This window comes from Anomaloglossus baeobatrachus, chromosome 2, assembly GCF_048569485.1.
Source record: "Anomaloglossus baeobatrachus isolate aAnoBae1 chromosome 2, aAnoBae1.hap1, whole genome shotgun sequence".
Classification (NCBI taxonomy): domain Eukaryota; kingdom Metazoa; phylum Chordata; class Amphibia; order Anura; family Aromobatidae; genus Anomaloglossus; species Anomaloglossus baeobatrachus.
The window spans coordinates 377,380,812-377,394,589 of NC_134354.1; the positions used below are offsets into that span (position 1 = coordinate 377,380,812).

Below are 13,778 nucleotides of genomic sequence, written 5' to 3' on the forward strand. Positions count from 1 at the left end.
AGCTGTTATAATACAGCATAACACAGGTAAGTTATCATAGTGACCTCTAGGGTACCGCAACCTTGACAAGCAAGTCACAAAAAGTCAGAATCAGTTATTTATGTTTTGACTTGCTTGGTGCATTTGTGGTACCATAAAGCAATTTTTGATTGGATGACCTGTCACTGTAAAAATTGCTTTGCATCTCCAGGATAAAATCTACACTTCAAATTAATTGTTATGCTTTGTTTCAAATCCATTGTACTACTATATAGAGTAAAAATGATAAGATGCTGTCACTGACTAATTAGTTTTGAAAATAATTGTGTTTCATGATTTGCAACTAGCATTAGTACAGCAAGGATAAGTGATAGTAGGCGCTCTGCAAGGTCACCCCTGAGATAAATCTAGATATTATAGATAAGGAAATAAATTAAACTGGAATTCAATTTTACTTTTTTTTTTATTTTGATTTTTTTTATAGTTAGCTTCTGTGTGGATTCAGAAATATGGTGTTCTCTTCCCTCCACTTTTAAGAATTATAAAATGCCGTCAAAATGTTAAAAAATGTAAAAAAAAAATCCTTTCACTCACCATATCTATCATCTCTCCAGCTCCTCTGCTCCTCAATGCCACCTTTCCGATTCTTGTTCCATCTTCAGATCACTATTGGAAGTACTAATATCCTCGGGGCCTCTCACATTAGGCCAGGACTTCTGGCTTTGCTAGAAGCTAGAGAGTTGTGCGCATGTGCCCACAAAGGACACAGCCCACACCGAGATGTCATGACATGAGGCTGTGGGACGTTACCAGAATCCACTTCAGCCTATGAGACCCAGAAGCCCTGGAATATAATTAGAGACCAATGGATTTCATTATGGCAGCAATCCAAAGATTCAGTGATGACCCTTTGGATTGCAGTGAGAAGCAGAAGGCAGGAAAGGTGACTTTTAGGTATTTTCATCCATTCTTCCAAGAGGGATTTTCATCCATTCTTCCTTGGAAAAGTCTTCCAGTTCTGTGAGATTCAAGTGACCATGCACTTCTCTTTTGAGGTCTAGCCACATATTTTCAATGATGTTCAGATCAGAGGACTGTGAAGGCCATTGTAAAACCTTCAGCTTGTGCCTTTTGATGTAATTTATTGTGGATTTTGATGTGTATTTAGGATTATCCATTTGCAGATGCCATCCTCTTTTCAACTTCAATTTTTCTTCAAATTGTGTTATTTTTCCTTCAAGAATTAGCAGAAATTTCACTGAATCCATTTTTCCCTCTACCTGCGAAATCTTCCCCATGCCGTCGGCTGCAACACAATACCAAAGCATGATTGATCCACCCCAATGCTTAATGGTTGGGGATATATTATTTTTCTTTAATTCTGTGCCCCTTTTTTTCCACACTTATCTTTTATCATTGTGACAAAAGAGTTCTTTTTAAAGCTCAAGGGTCCACAGGACTTGTTTCTAAAATGCATCTAACTTGTTTAGATTTTCTTTTGCATACTTCTGACTCTGAATTGTATGGTGAGGACACATGAGAAATTTTCTTCTTATGACTTTTCCATGAAGGCCAAATTTGTACAGGTGTCTCGGAATAGTAGAACAATATTTTACAATTCCAGAGTCTGCTAAATCTTCCTGAAGGTCTTTTGCAGTTAATTGGGGGTTCTTTCTAGCAATCCTATGAGCAGCTCTCGCAGAAATATTTCTTGATCTTTCAGACCTCATCTTGACCTCCACTGTTTCTGTAACTGCTGTTTCTTAAATACATTTTGAACTGAGGAAAGGTTAGTTTGAAAATGTTTTGCAATATTCTTATAGCCTGCTCCTGCTTTGTGGGCCTTCACCGTTTCATTTTCAGAGTGCTAGGCAGCTGCTTAGGAGAACCTATGGTTGCGTTTTTTTGCCACAAGTTTAAAGTAGGCTGGGTTTTTATAAAGCTGTTAAACTTGCATCACTTGGCCATTCTTAACAATGACAGTGAGCAAGCTATAACCCCAACAGGCAAATTAAGGTCTGAAACCTTGGTCAAAGTTTTTTGAGCACACAAATCCTGCTTATCTGTTCACAATAACAGGGGTGCCAAATTTTTTCATGCCACTGTGTACTGATTACTAGATAATGAAGCATGGGACATTTATAGAGGGTCATGGTCCAAAACTGGGAGCCATACTTGATTGATTTAGTTCCATCAAGTAAATAGTTATCAAACAAAAAGGAAGACATTTCACAAACCATATCAACCAGAAAGAAAATAGCCTTCAGTTTTATTTAATTTTTGTCACTTTTTTTTAAATGGTGCATGTTATTCCAAGTGGCTTTTGTTTAAGACTAGTGTATGCATAAATAATAGTCTACGTAAATGTCACCTGAGATCTTTTCCTTTTTTTCCCTATGTTTTGATATGTTAGTTGCTAAAGGTGAAACACACAAGTATATGAAGTATCTACTGCATATTGTTGTTCAATGACAGCAAACCTTGAAAAAGTTCCTCTTCGTGTTTTATGACAAGAAGGTGACAACATGATTTCTTACACATTATTTCCTGACAACAATATTTTTTTTTCTTTCTAACAGCTGTCATAGTGTGACAAATGTCTTGTTTTGGAGAATTGAAAGAACATGAAAATTAAGCAGTCCCATGGGACTTGTGCTTTACCTTGTTGCATTAGTGCTCCAACTGCAAACCAAAAACTGTTTAACAGCGTAAAGTTATTCTCCACAACATCAGTTCCTGGGTTACATGGATGAGCATCGTACCATTCATAAGGACTAAACCTGTAGCAAAAAGGAATACAAAGAAAATATATTTATTAGGTGTCTCCATGAGGGCACCCATTATTAAAGTGTGTTAATCATTTTCTTCTTTTTATCTTTAATTTTATGTCACTGGAAGCAAAACATTTATAAGACAATAAAACCCAACAGACCAATTTCACACAAGCAAATGTCTTTGTCTCCTAAACACAGATCCACAATGCATGTAATTATAAATCAAATGAATTCTCCGTTACACCATTGTTTTAATTTATGCAGTATTTCAGGTCTTTTAATGCTGAAAAGAGTATTTATGCAAAACTAGTGATGTTAAGTTGATTTTTAATTAAGCTCTCTTTCTTTGGAGCCATGATACGATGATGATACAGAATTCTTATTCCTGAATTCTTAACACTCAATCATTGACTTTAATAAGTATTTTCTGAATTTAGAAGATATAAATGTAGCATAAGTTATGCATTTTCAAACATTCACATATTTCATAGCAGCAGGTTAAGAGTTAAACACATAAGTTCCAAAATATGTGTTATAGAAATGTATACGTGACACATATGCAAAAACGTTTGCATGAAATTGGCCTTTTTGTTAGTTCATGTTAATATATTATCGTGTAATGAAACAAACAAAAAAAAATACTTAAATGAAAAACACAACAAAAATGCAGTGGTCAAAAGAACAGCAGATTTTGTTAAGAGAATTGCCCAATCCTGTTTAAATAAAAAGTAATAAAAAAAATGTATATTCATGTACAGGCACCATTGTAGTCCAGTCCTAGCTCCTCTATCACCTATACTTGCCATGTGACCACTGTAGCCAATTACTAGCCTCAGTGGTGACCAACCAATGAGTGAGTCTATCTATCTATCGATTTCATATGTATCTTTCTATCATCTGTCTATTAACTATCTCTCTATCTATCTATCTCTCTATCTATCTCATATCTATGTATCCATCTATCTTTTCTGTCTATTCCATATATCTAACAAAAAAAATATCACAGCCTTACACCAGGAACACAATCCCTCCTAGGACATTAACCAAGATAGGACATTAACCAAGATAGTCCTTTGGATATACACAAAGGAATAGTGGAGGCAGTACTCAAGGGATGCAAGTGAGAAAAAAATGTGAATCTTTAATCACTCACCAAGGTGCAATATTTCAACCGCAGAACGAAACTTTGTTTGACAGTTGAATAAAACACATTTTTTGTTTAATTTGTGAGTGATGCCTTTAACACTAGAACTACTGGACTTGTGACACCTATATAAAAATACATGGTGCAAAGTAGTCAAAAGTAGTAGTTCTAGTGTTAATTTAACTTGATATATGTAAACATAGATAAATAGACGGATGATAGATAGATAGATGGATAGATAGATAGTGTGAGGATTATTCGGAGAAACATGGTGAGGATTATGACATTCATATATGTCAACGAGCTGTTATATTCCAGTAACACACATCCTGCTCTGCCAGAAATCAACAAATGGTGGAGGTGACAAAATTCCATTAAGTCAAAGAAAAACAACACGCTCTCCTGCTGAGTGAATTGTCCAACTCAGGATGGAGGCGGAAACTACGAGTTTACAAAGTCTGAATGGAGCCATTGAAAGAGTTGCAATATTGGGGAGTGCGTTGCTCCCACAACTTAGGCAGGCATATTTCCAGATTCCTGACAGCACAATGCACACATATTTCCACTAAATTTTGCAATGGACATAGCCATGAATAATTTAATAACTAGGTATAGGAAGACCATAGGCACCCCAAGCTTCCTGTCTATAGATAGGTAAAATAATAAGGAAAATTATAATGGTCATATCTTCCATGCGAAACACTCATGGGCAGAGATATAAGGAAAACTGAAAATCTATATTTCCCTGGATACGTAAAAGGCCAGCCCAGTCTTAGGTCACAGGTGGGAGGTAACATGGAATGTGCCTAGATGCATAACCTCAGAGCAGACATCTTGTGGGTGCTCTTCTCTGGGTGGCCACATGTGGTAGATGTGTGAGAGGTCTCAGGAAACTTGTGGCTCCAAAGCACCCCCCTGTGCCAGCCAGCCCCAGGCCTATTCACAAAGGAACAAGGTAACTCATCCATCTGTGTATCTGTAAAGTAAGGTGATTCCCTGCAGGGTATATAATAAAAAAGAAACACGTGGTACCAATCTCAGCACGTTATTAAAGCGGCTCTCTGGTGCCCTTTTCACTGAAGTTTTATGCACTCACCTTTTGTCACAAAACTTCAAGCATATATGATTTTTCCAAAGTCTCCTTATCTGGGTCTGCTGCTTGCCTTATTTCCATATGTTTTTGAGCAATAAATTCCATTTGTGGACAACAGGTTTTAAAATCATTACTACGAGAAGCGTGGCCACCACAGAATTGGTTTACTTCATTTTTATCTGTGTATCTGTTTGTAACCATATCTTTTCTGTAATTGTACTTCTGATGTATATATTCTGTAAATCCCATATTGTACATAGTGTATCATCTAGTGTGCCCTTAAGGCAATAAAATACATAATTTAATCTTGGGATGTTCTTTTATCTCATTTAACAAAACCCATGTCTGTGGGTTCAACTTAGTTTTACATGCTATCTGGGCTGATTTCTGGCCTTATATAGTCCTGCTACCAAACCAGGCTATATCTCATGAGGAACTAGTGGCAGTCTACTGCACTGTACCAGACCGGCAGAATTCTGTTCCACTGGGGCTAGTGGAAAGTTCCCGTTGGCCCATCAGGGTTGTGGGAAAGCTGGGTGCTGTGCTGTAGGTCAACCTGGTTCTAATACCCTTCTTCTGCCCACGGGAACATGAGATGTCAGTGCTGCATTGTGCCAAGTGGACCTTAAATACCCCTTGGGGGCACGGAATGTCATGTGTTAGCGGAATTGACTGGGTCATATTGCATGGCTCCGACCTATTAAGAGATGTCAGGGTGGGGCTGCGAGGTGCAGTTTCATCACAGAATGTCATGGTAGTGACCAAGATAGATAATAGATAACGATAGATAGATGAAAGATAGATCATTCATAGATAGACTTTTTCAAATAAAGGCAGGCAACTCCTTTCAGAAATATACAGTATATATATATATATATATATATATATATATATATATATATATATATATATATATATATATGTATATATATAGACCGTGTGTTTCCAAAAATAAGACACTGTCTTATATTTTTTTTGCCCCCCAAAAAAGCACTAGGGCTTATTTTTGAAGGAGGTCTTATTCTTGGAGAAACACGGTTGGGGGTAAGTTTACCCCCCCACTTCCAAGGAGACTTAAACTCACCAGACCAGGACGTCTGCGTGGCTCCCAGGTCCTCCCTGTGATCTCCGGTCAGTGCTGCACGCTGTCCTACCCTGCTGCTAGCTGACACGCTGACACACACAGCAGATCCGACACATAAACACACACACAGCAGATCGCAGATATACACAGCAGATCACACACAGCAGATCACAGATATACACAGCAGATCACACACAGCAGATCGCAGGCACACACAACCGATCACAGATACACAGCCGATCCGATCACAGATACACACATCCGATCTTAGGCACACACAGCAGATCGTAGCTTTTATTTTAAACGTTAAAAACCAACATGTAGTGGAGACCCAAGAATGTATCTATAACGGGGGAGCTTTACGCGTTTCGGACTTGAATAAAATCAAAAAAGTCCTTAGTCATAAGTGCCCTGTCTGTAACACAAGACTACTAAAATAGACTAACCCATCAGTCGGACACTGAGGAGGGGCGGAAGCAACATAATTGCATGGGAAAACAAGTGAAGAAGAGAAGCTCACATTAAATCGGATCACATTATTATATATAAGTATACATATATATATTTATATATATATGCATGCATACATATGCACGCATGCACACGTACATGCACATAAGTGACTCATTAGATCTTATAAGATGCAAGACCATCCACATGGATGTAAATAATGTGAATATGAACAATAACAGAAATAAAAATAAGTCCAGATTATACTATGCTAATAGCACATGATTATAAGAATAAATAGATTATTATGAATAGATGACTGTTCACAGAGAATGGAATAAATTACTCACGGAAAAAAAAGAACAAAAAAAAAACAAACAAAAACCTTTTTTTATTTTTCAAAAGTAGGTAAATGTATATATATATATTCAGAGATATTCCTAAAAAATGTACCGTAGATCTGATTGATTGTTTTGGCCATCAAGGTATCTAGAATTGGATTTTGATATCCATTTTGCCTCAGAGGAAGAAAAAAAAACAAAAACCTTTTTTCATATTTTTCAAAAGTAGGTAAATGTATATATATATTCAGGGATATTCCTAAAAAATATACCGTTTGGGCCATCAGGGTATCTAGAATTGAGTTTTAATATCCATTTTGCCTCAGAGGAAAAAAACAAAAAAAACAAAACCTTTTTATATTTTTCAAAAGTAGGTAAATGAATATATATATATTCAGGGATATTCCTAAAAAATGTACCGTAGATCTGATCGGTCGTTTGGGCCATCAGGGTATCTAGAATTGGGTTTTGATATCCATTTTGCCTCAGAGGGAAAAAAAAATATATATATATATATATATTTTTCACAAATAGGTAGATGTATATATATATGTCAAGGAATATTCCTAAAAAATGTACCGTAGCTCTGATCGGTAGTTTAGGCCATCAGGGTATCTAAAATTGAGTTTTAATATCCATTTTGCCTCAGCAAGAAGGAGAGCCTGGAACCAGTTCCCTCCTCGGGGGGGTCGAGGTATGTATTCAATACCAGTAACTATCAATGACGAAAAATCTGTTGAATGATTTTCAATAAAATGCCTAGTTAACCCAGAAAGGGAACGTTTTTTGACTAGTGTGGCGTAGCTTAATGAGGCAGGATCAGACGCTGTTAGGGGTACCCGGATATGTTCTGAGATTCTAACTCTAAGGGCTCTCGAGGTACAGCCGACGTAATCCTTGTGGCAAATCGTACATGTGGCCACATAAATAAGATGTGTGGTGGCACAATTAATAAATGAACTGATAGTAAAATTCTCATCTTGATTTTCTCACGATGGATTTGGTATTGTACATAAACCTACAAAGACCACATCGGCTGGATCCACACTTGTAAGAGCCAGAAACGCTGAGCCAGGATCTTTTGTTGTTATTCTCCGAAGTGTACATACTGGGTGCAACAAGGTTCCCTATCGTGCAGGCTTTCCTAGCAACTATATTCACACCTGGCTGAAGGATAGAGTCAAGTGTCAAAAAAGGTTTTTTGTTTTTTTTTCCCTCTGAGGCAAAATGGATATCAAAACCCAATTCTAGATACCCTGATGGCCCAAATGGTATATTTTTTAGGAATATCCCTGAATATATATATACATTTACCTACTTTTGAAAAAAATAAAAAGGGTTTTTTTTTGGTTTTTTTTCTTCCTCTGAGGCAAAATGGATATCAAAATCCAATTCTAGATACCCTGATGGCCCAAATGACCGATCAGATCTACGGTACATTTTTTAGGAATATCCCTGAATATATATATTCATTTACCTACTTTTGAAAAATATAAAAAGGGTTTTTTTTTGTTTTTTTTTTCCGTGAGTAATTTATTCCATTCTCTGTGAACAGTCATCTATTCATAATAATCTATTTATTCTTATAATCATGTGCTATTAGCATAGTATAATCTGGACTTATTTTTATTTCTGTTATTGTTCATATTCACATTATTTACATCCATGTGGATGGTCTTGCATCTTATAAGATCTAATGAGTCACTTATGTGCATGTACGTGTGTGTGCATGCGTGCATATGTATGCATGCATATATATATATATATATATATATATATGTATACTTATATATAATAATGTGATCCGATTTAATGTGAGCTTCTCTTCTTCACCTGTTTTTCCATGCAATTATGTTGCTTCCGCCCCTCCCCAGTGTCCGACTGATGGGTTAGTCTATTTTAGTAGTCTTGTGTTACAGACGGGGCACTTATGACTAAGGACTTTTTTGTTTTTATTCAAGTCCGAAACGCGTAAAGCTCCCCCGTTATAGATACATTCTTGGGTCTCCACTCCATGTTGGTTTTTAACGTTTAAAATAAAAGCTACGATGTTTTTACTATAAGGAGTTTTTTTGTGCCGGATCCTCCCCTCAACTTCTTACCTCTGCATTACCGGCTGGGACCTGCCGGCGGATACCGTGCACTTGCTGGATTCCACAGCCCAGGCTACAGGTGAGCTGAAAATTTCTTTTTCTCTATCCAGATTATTGTCCCATTTTCGTGCTCCCTATTGCCAAACAAAGGATCATATATATCGCTTATATCGTTATACACACTTTAATTCTAACGCATCCATATTGTTGCAACTTGCGTTGAAATTGTACAATCACAGACCTATATATATATTTTGTGGAGACCCAGATAATCTATATTTTTGTATATTTATCTTCACGGACTACGTAGATTTTTTGAACTCACAAGAATGGATACTTCTGCTTTTCTGGATAGTGAGGAACGGATAAAAAGACTTGATAATGTCTTTTCAGAGCATCCACCCCCACATCCTACAAAGGATAATAATGCCCCGAATGAGGATATTCATACATTTTGGGACTTAGAGAAATTGTCCATACAACGCCTTAAAACATAGTGGGATTCAATGACTCTCAAAAAATACATGGAGAAGGACATGATCCCTAGGGGTCTCAGGATTAAGAAGATCCCCACTCACGTTTTTTTCTGACCAGTTCATGGAGGAGTGGAATTCAGTGCTTTCCACATGCTCTTTAAAATTAATGGATCTAATTATTAAAGAAGAACTTAAATGCATCCAGGACTTGGATGCTAAAATCAAAGATGTTCATACATACTTAACAAGAACTTATGATCCATCAGACTTTGATAAATTAAATATGAGACTCAGAAACACCATTGAGAAGGTGGAATCCAGCATTGCAGATCTGAAACAAAACAAATACCGCAGGGACATCAGAGACTATGAGTCCAAACAGGTCTATACCTGGCACAAGGCTTTGAGAACTAGATCTATTCTCAAAAAACGTAATCAGCATATGCAAGGTGGCAAAACAGTATATTTTTCATCCACCGATAATGATTCTACTGATGGAAGCATTGGATCATATGAGTCCAGTAGAGGAAGTTACTTGCAATCAAAAAACGTAAGCCCCGGAGAAAGGGCAGGAAACATAACCATAAAAGAAGAGAGATATCCTCTATGCTCCAGGGGGCGCAAATTATGGAGGAACTAACCTGCCAGAATTCCCTGGATATTCCAGAGCTGAACCTGTCTGCTATCATACTGAGTTCGCCACAAATTAACATCTTGCAGAGAGGACTGAACTTTGCCCCTAAAAATAGAGCTAGCCTCTTCCAAACCCTCAAGGATGTCAACAAATTCATCAGGAATTTGACAGTAAAAAGGCACTTTTTTGATGCTTCCCATACGGACATTAATGAGCATGAACCTCCTACAGTAGACTCTTCCCAGGTTCCGATGTATTTAGGTCTGAGGGAACAGATTTCCATTTTACAATTACATGAATTGAGTCATACTGGCATGAACGTTTCTGAGCCCTCCCCTTTTGTTACAAAAAATTCTAGTTTTTACCCGGTTGCTTCCAGGGCACCAGTTATGGACATGTTCCAAGACCTCATCGAATCTGAAATCAGAGGGGTCCTTTCGATGAAATCTCAGACCCAGGATAATTTATCACCTTTAGAGAGGAATGCCCTGAGGTTATTGAAGGATAATAACCGTATAATCATCCGTGGGGCTGACAAAGGTGGTTCTGTGGTGGTATTGGACAACTCATTATATGAGAGAGAAATTAATTCCATCTTGAGTGATGCTTCCATCTACAGACGGCTGACTTGTGACCCAACATTAGACTTTTCTTCCACTCTACAGGTTCTTTTGACACACGGCTTTGAATGGGGGATCTTTAATAAAAGAGTCCAGGAATACCTATTTGTTGATACCCCTGTTTGTCCTATTTTCCAGGGTTTGCCCAAGATTCAGAAGGGGGTTTTCCCCCCTCCATTAAGACCTATAGTTTCTAATACGGGCTCCCTAACCAGTAACCTGAGTGACTGGTTGGACCACCATATCCAACCACTTATGACACGTACCACAGGCTATATTAGGGACACAAAGAGCCTTTTACAAAACCTAGACAGAATGACTTGGATGAAAAATTCCTTCTGGGTGATGAGTGATGTGGTATCGTTATACCCTAGTATACCACACCAGGAAGCCCTGCAAGCTCTCAGTTACCACCTAGAAAGATATAGTTCATTCAGTGATGTTTTTAAGGAATTCATCCTTATGGCGACAGGCTTTCTTTTGACGCATAATTTTTTCCAGTTCAATGGGGTTTTTTATCTCCAGATTACAGGGTGTCCTATGGGCGCTAGTTTCTCGTGTGCACTGGCCAATATCTATATGGCCTACTGGGAGGAACGATACAGTATATCTATGTTGATAATAATCCCCTTCTAAAGTCCATTATATGGTACACAAGGTATATTGATGACCAGCTTTTAATATGCGAGATGGGTGATTTTGTTTCCCCCCAGGAGGCCGTAAGGGCTATTGATACTTTAATGACAACAACTTGAATTTAAGATTCAAAGTGAATCATCATGAAGAATCTGCGCACTTTTTGGACATCAGCTTGTCTGGCGATCCCCTAACTGGATCCATCAATTCTATCTAGTATAGGAAACCCATAAGTGGTAATACCTCCCTACATGCAGAGAGTTGCCACATGCCCCACACTTTACAGAACCTACCTGTGGGGGAGTTTCTACGGGCTAAGAGGCTATGCTCGTCTGAAGTCTCATACCACAGAGAAGCCAGTTTTATCTGGAGCAGGCTCAGAAAGTGAGGCTACTCAGACCAAATATTGAACAGGGCTTCTTCCATCACTGCAAATAGAAGCCGTAGTAGCTTATTGGAAGATCATCCCAAATCCTTCAACTCCACTAACCGGGTCACTTTTTCCACCTCTTTCAGTACGGATTTTTTTAAAATAAAACAAATCATTCAACGTTTCATTTGCTCTTTTGAGGCAAGACATGACACTTGACTATCCTTCAGCCAGGTGTGAATATAGTTGCTAGGAAAGCCTGCACGATAGGGAACCTTGTTGCACCCAGTATGTACACTTCGGAGAATAACAACAAAAGATCCTGGCTCAGCGTTTCTGGCTCTTACAAGTGTGGATCCAGCCGATGTGGTCTTTGTAGGTTTATGTACAATACCAAATCCATCGTGAGAAATCAAGATGAGAATTTTACTATCAGTTCATTTATTAATTGTGCCATCACACATCTTATTTATGTGGCCACATGTACGATTTGCCACAAGGATTACGTCGGCTGTACCTCGAGAGCCCTTAGGGTTAGAATCTCAGAACATATCCGGGTACCCCTAACAGCGTCTGACCCTGCCTCATTAAGCTACGCCACACTAGTCAAAAAACGTTCCCTTTCTGGGTTAACTAGGCATTTTATTGAAAATCATTCAACAGATTTTTCGTCATTGATAGTTACTGGTATTGAATACATACCTCGACCCCCCCGAGGAGGGAACTGGTTCCAGGCTCTCCTTCTTGCTCAGGCAAAATGGATATTAAAACTCAATTCTAGATACCCTGATGGCCTAAACTACCGATCAGATCTACGGTACATTTTTTAGGAATATCCCTTGACATATATATATACATCTACCTATTTTTGAAAAATATATATATATTTTTATTTTTTATTTTTTTTCCCTCTGAGGCAAAATGGATATCAAAACCCAATTCTAGATACCCTAATAGCCCAAACGGTATATTTTTTAGGAATATCCCTGAATATATATATACATTTACCTACTTTTGAAAAATATAAAAAGGGTTTTTTTTGTTGTTTTTATTTTTTTTTTCACTCCGAGGCAAAATGGATATCAAAACCCAATTCTAGATACCCTGATAGCCCAAACGGTATATTTTTTAGGAATATCCCTGAATATATATATACATTTACCTACTTTTGAAAAATATAAAAAGGTTTTTGTTTTTTTTTCCCTCTGAGGCAAAATGGATATCAAAACCCAATTCTAGATACCCTGATGGCCCAAACGGTATATTTTTTAGGAATATCCCTGAATATATATATATATATACATTTACCTACTTTTGAAAAATATAAAAAAGTTTTTTGTTTTTTTTTCTTCCTCTGAGGCAAAATGGATATCAAAATCCAATTGTAGATACCCAGATGGCCCAAACGACCGATCAGATCTACGGTACATTTTTTAGGAATATCCCTGAATATATATATACATTTACCTACTTTTGAAAAATATAAAAAGGTTTTTTTTTTGTTTTTTTTTGTTTTTTTCCGTGATTAATTTATTCCATTCTCTGTGAACAGTCATCTATTCATAATAATCTATTTATTCTTATAATCATGTGCTATTAGCATAGTATAATCTGGACTTATTTTTATTTCTGTTATTGTTCATATTCACATTATTTACATCCATGTGGATGGTCTTGCATCTTATAAGATCTAATGAGTCACTTATGTGCATGTACGTGTGCATGCGTGCATATGTATGCATGCATATTATACTTATATATAATAATGTGATCCGATTTATTGTGAGCTTCTCTTCTTCACCTGTTTTTCCATGCAATTATGTTGCTTCCGCAAGTCCCTGGTGTCCGACTGATGGGTTAATCTATTTTAGTAGTCTTGTGTTACAGACGGGGCACTTATTACTAAGGACTTTTTTGTTTTTATTTAAGTCCGAAACGCGTAAAGCTCCCCCGTTATAGATACATTCTTGGGTCTCTACTCCATGTTGGTTTTTAACGTTTAAAATAAAGGCTACGATGTTTTTACTATAAGGAGTTTTTTGTGTCGGATCCTCCCTTCAACTTCTTACCTCTTTATTACCGTC

The 13,778-nt window shown here is 37.3% G+C and overlaps 1 protein-coding gene across 1 annotated transcript in view; it reads right to left on the reverse strand.

Annotated features, from left to right (window-relative positions):
* Positions 1 to 13,778, reverse strand: part of GRIK3 (glutamate ionotropic receptor kainate type subunit 3) — a 1,015,705-nt gene that overhangs the window by 68,057 nt on the left and 933,870 nt on the right. The window contains exon 12 of the mRNA XM_075336050.1: positions 2,641 to 2,759. Within this exon, the coding sequence (XP_075192165.1) occupies positions 2,641 to 2,759 (119 nt within the window). The remainder of the gene's footprint in view (positions 1 to 2,640; positions 2,760 to 13,778) is intronic.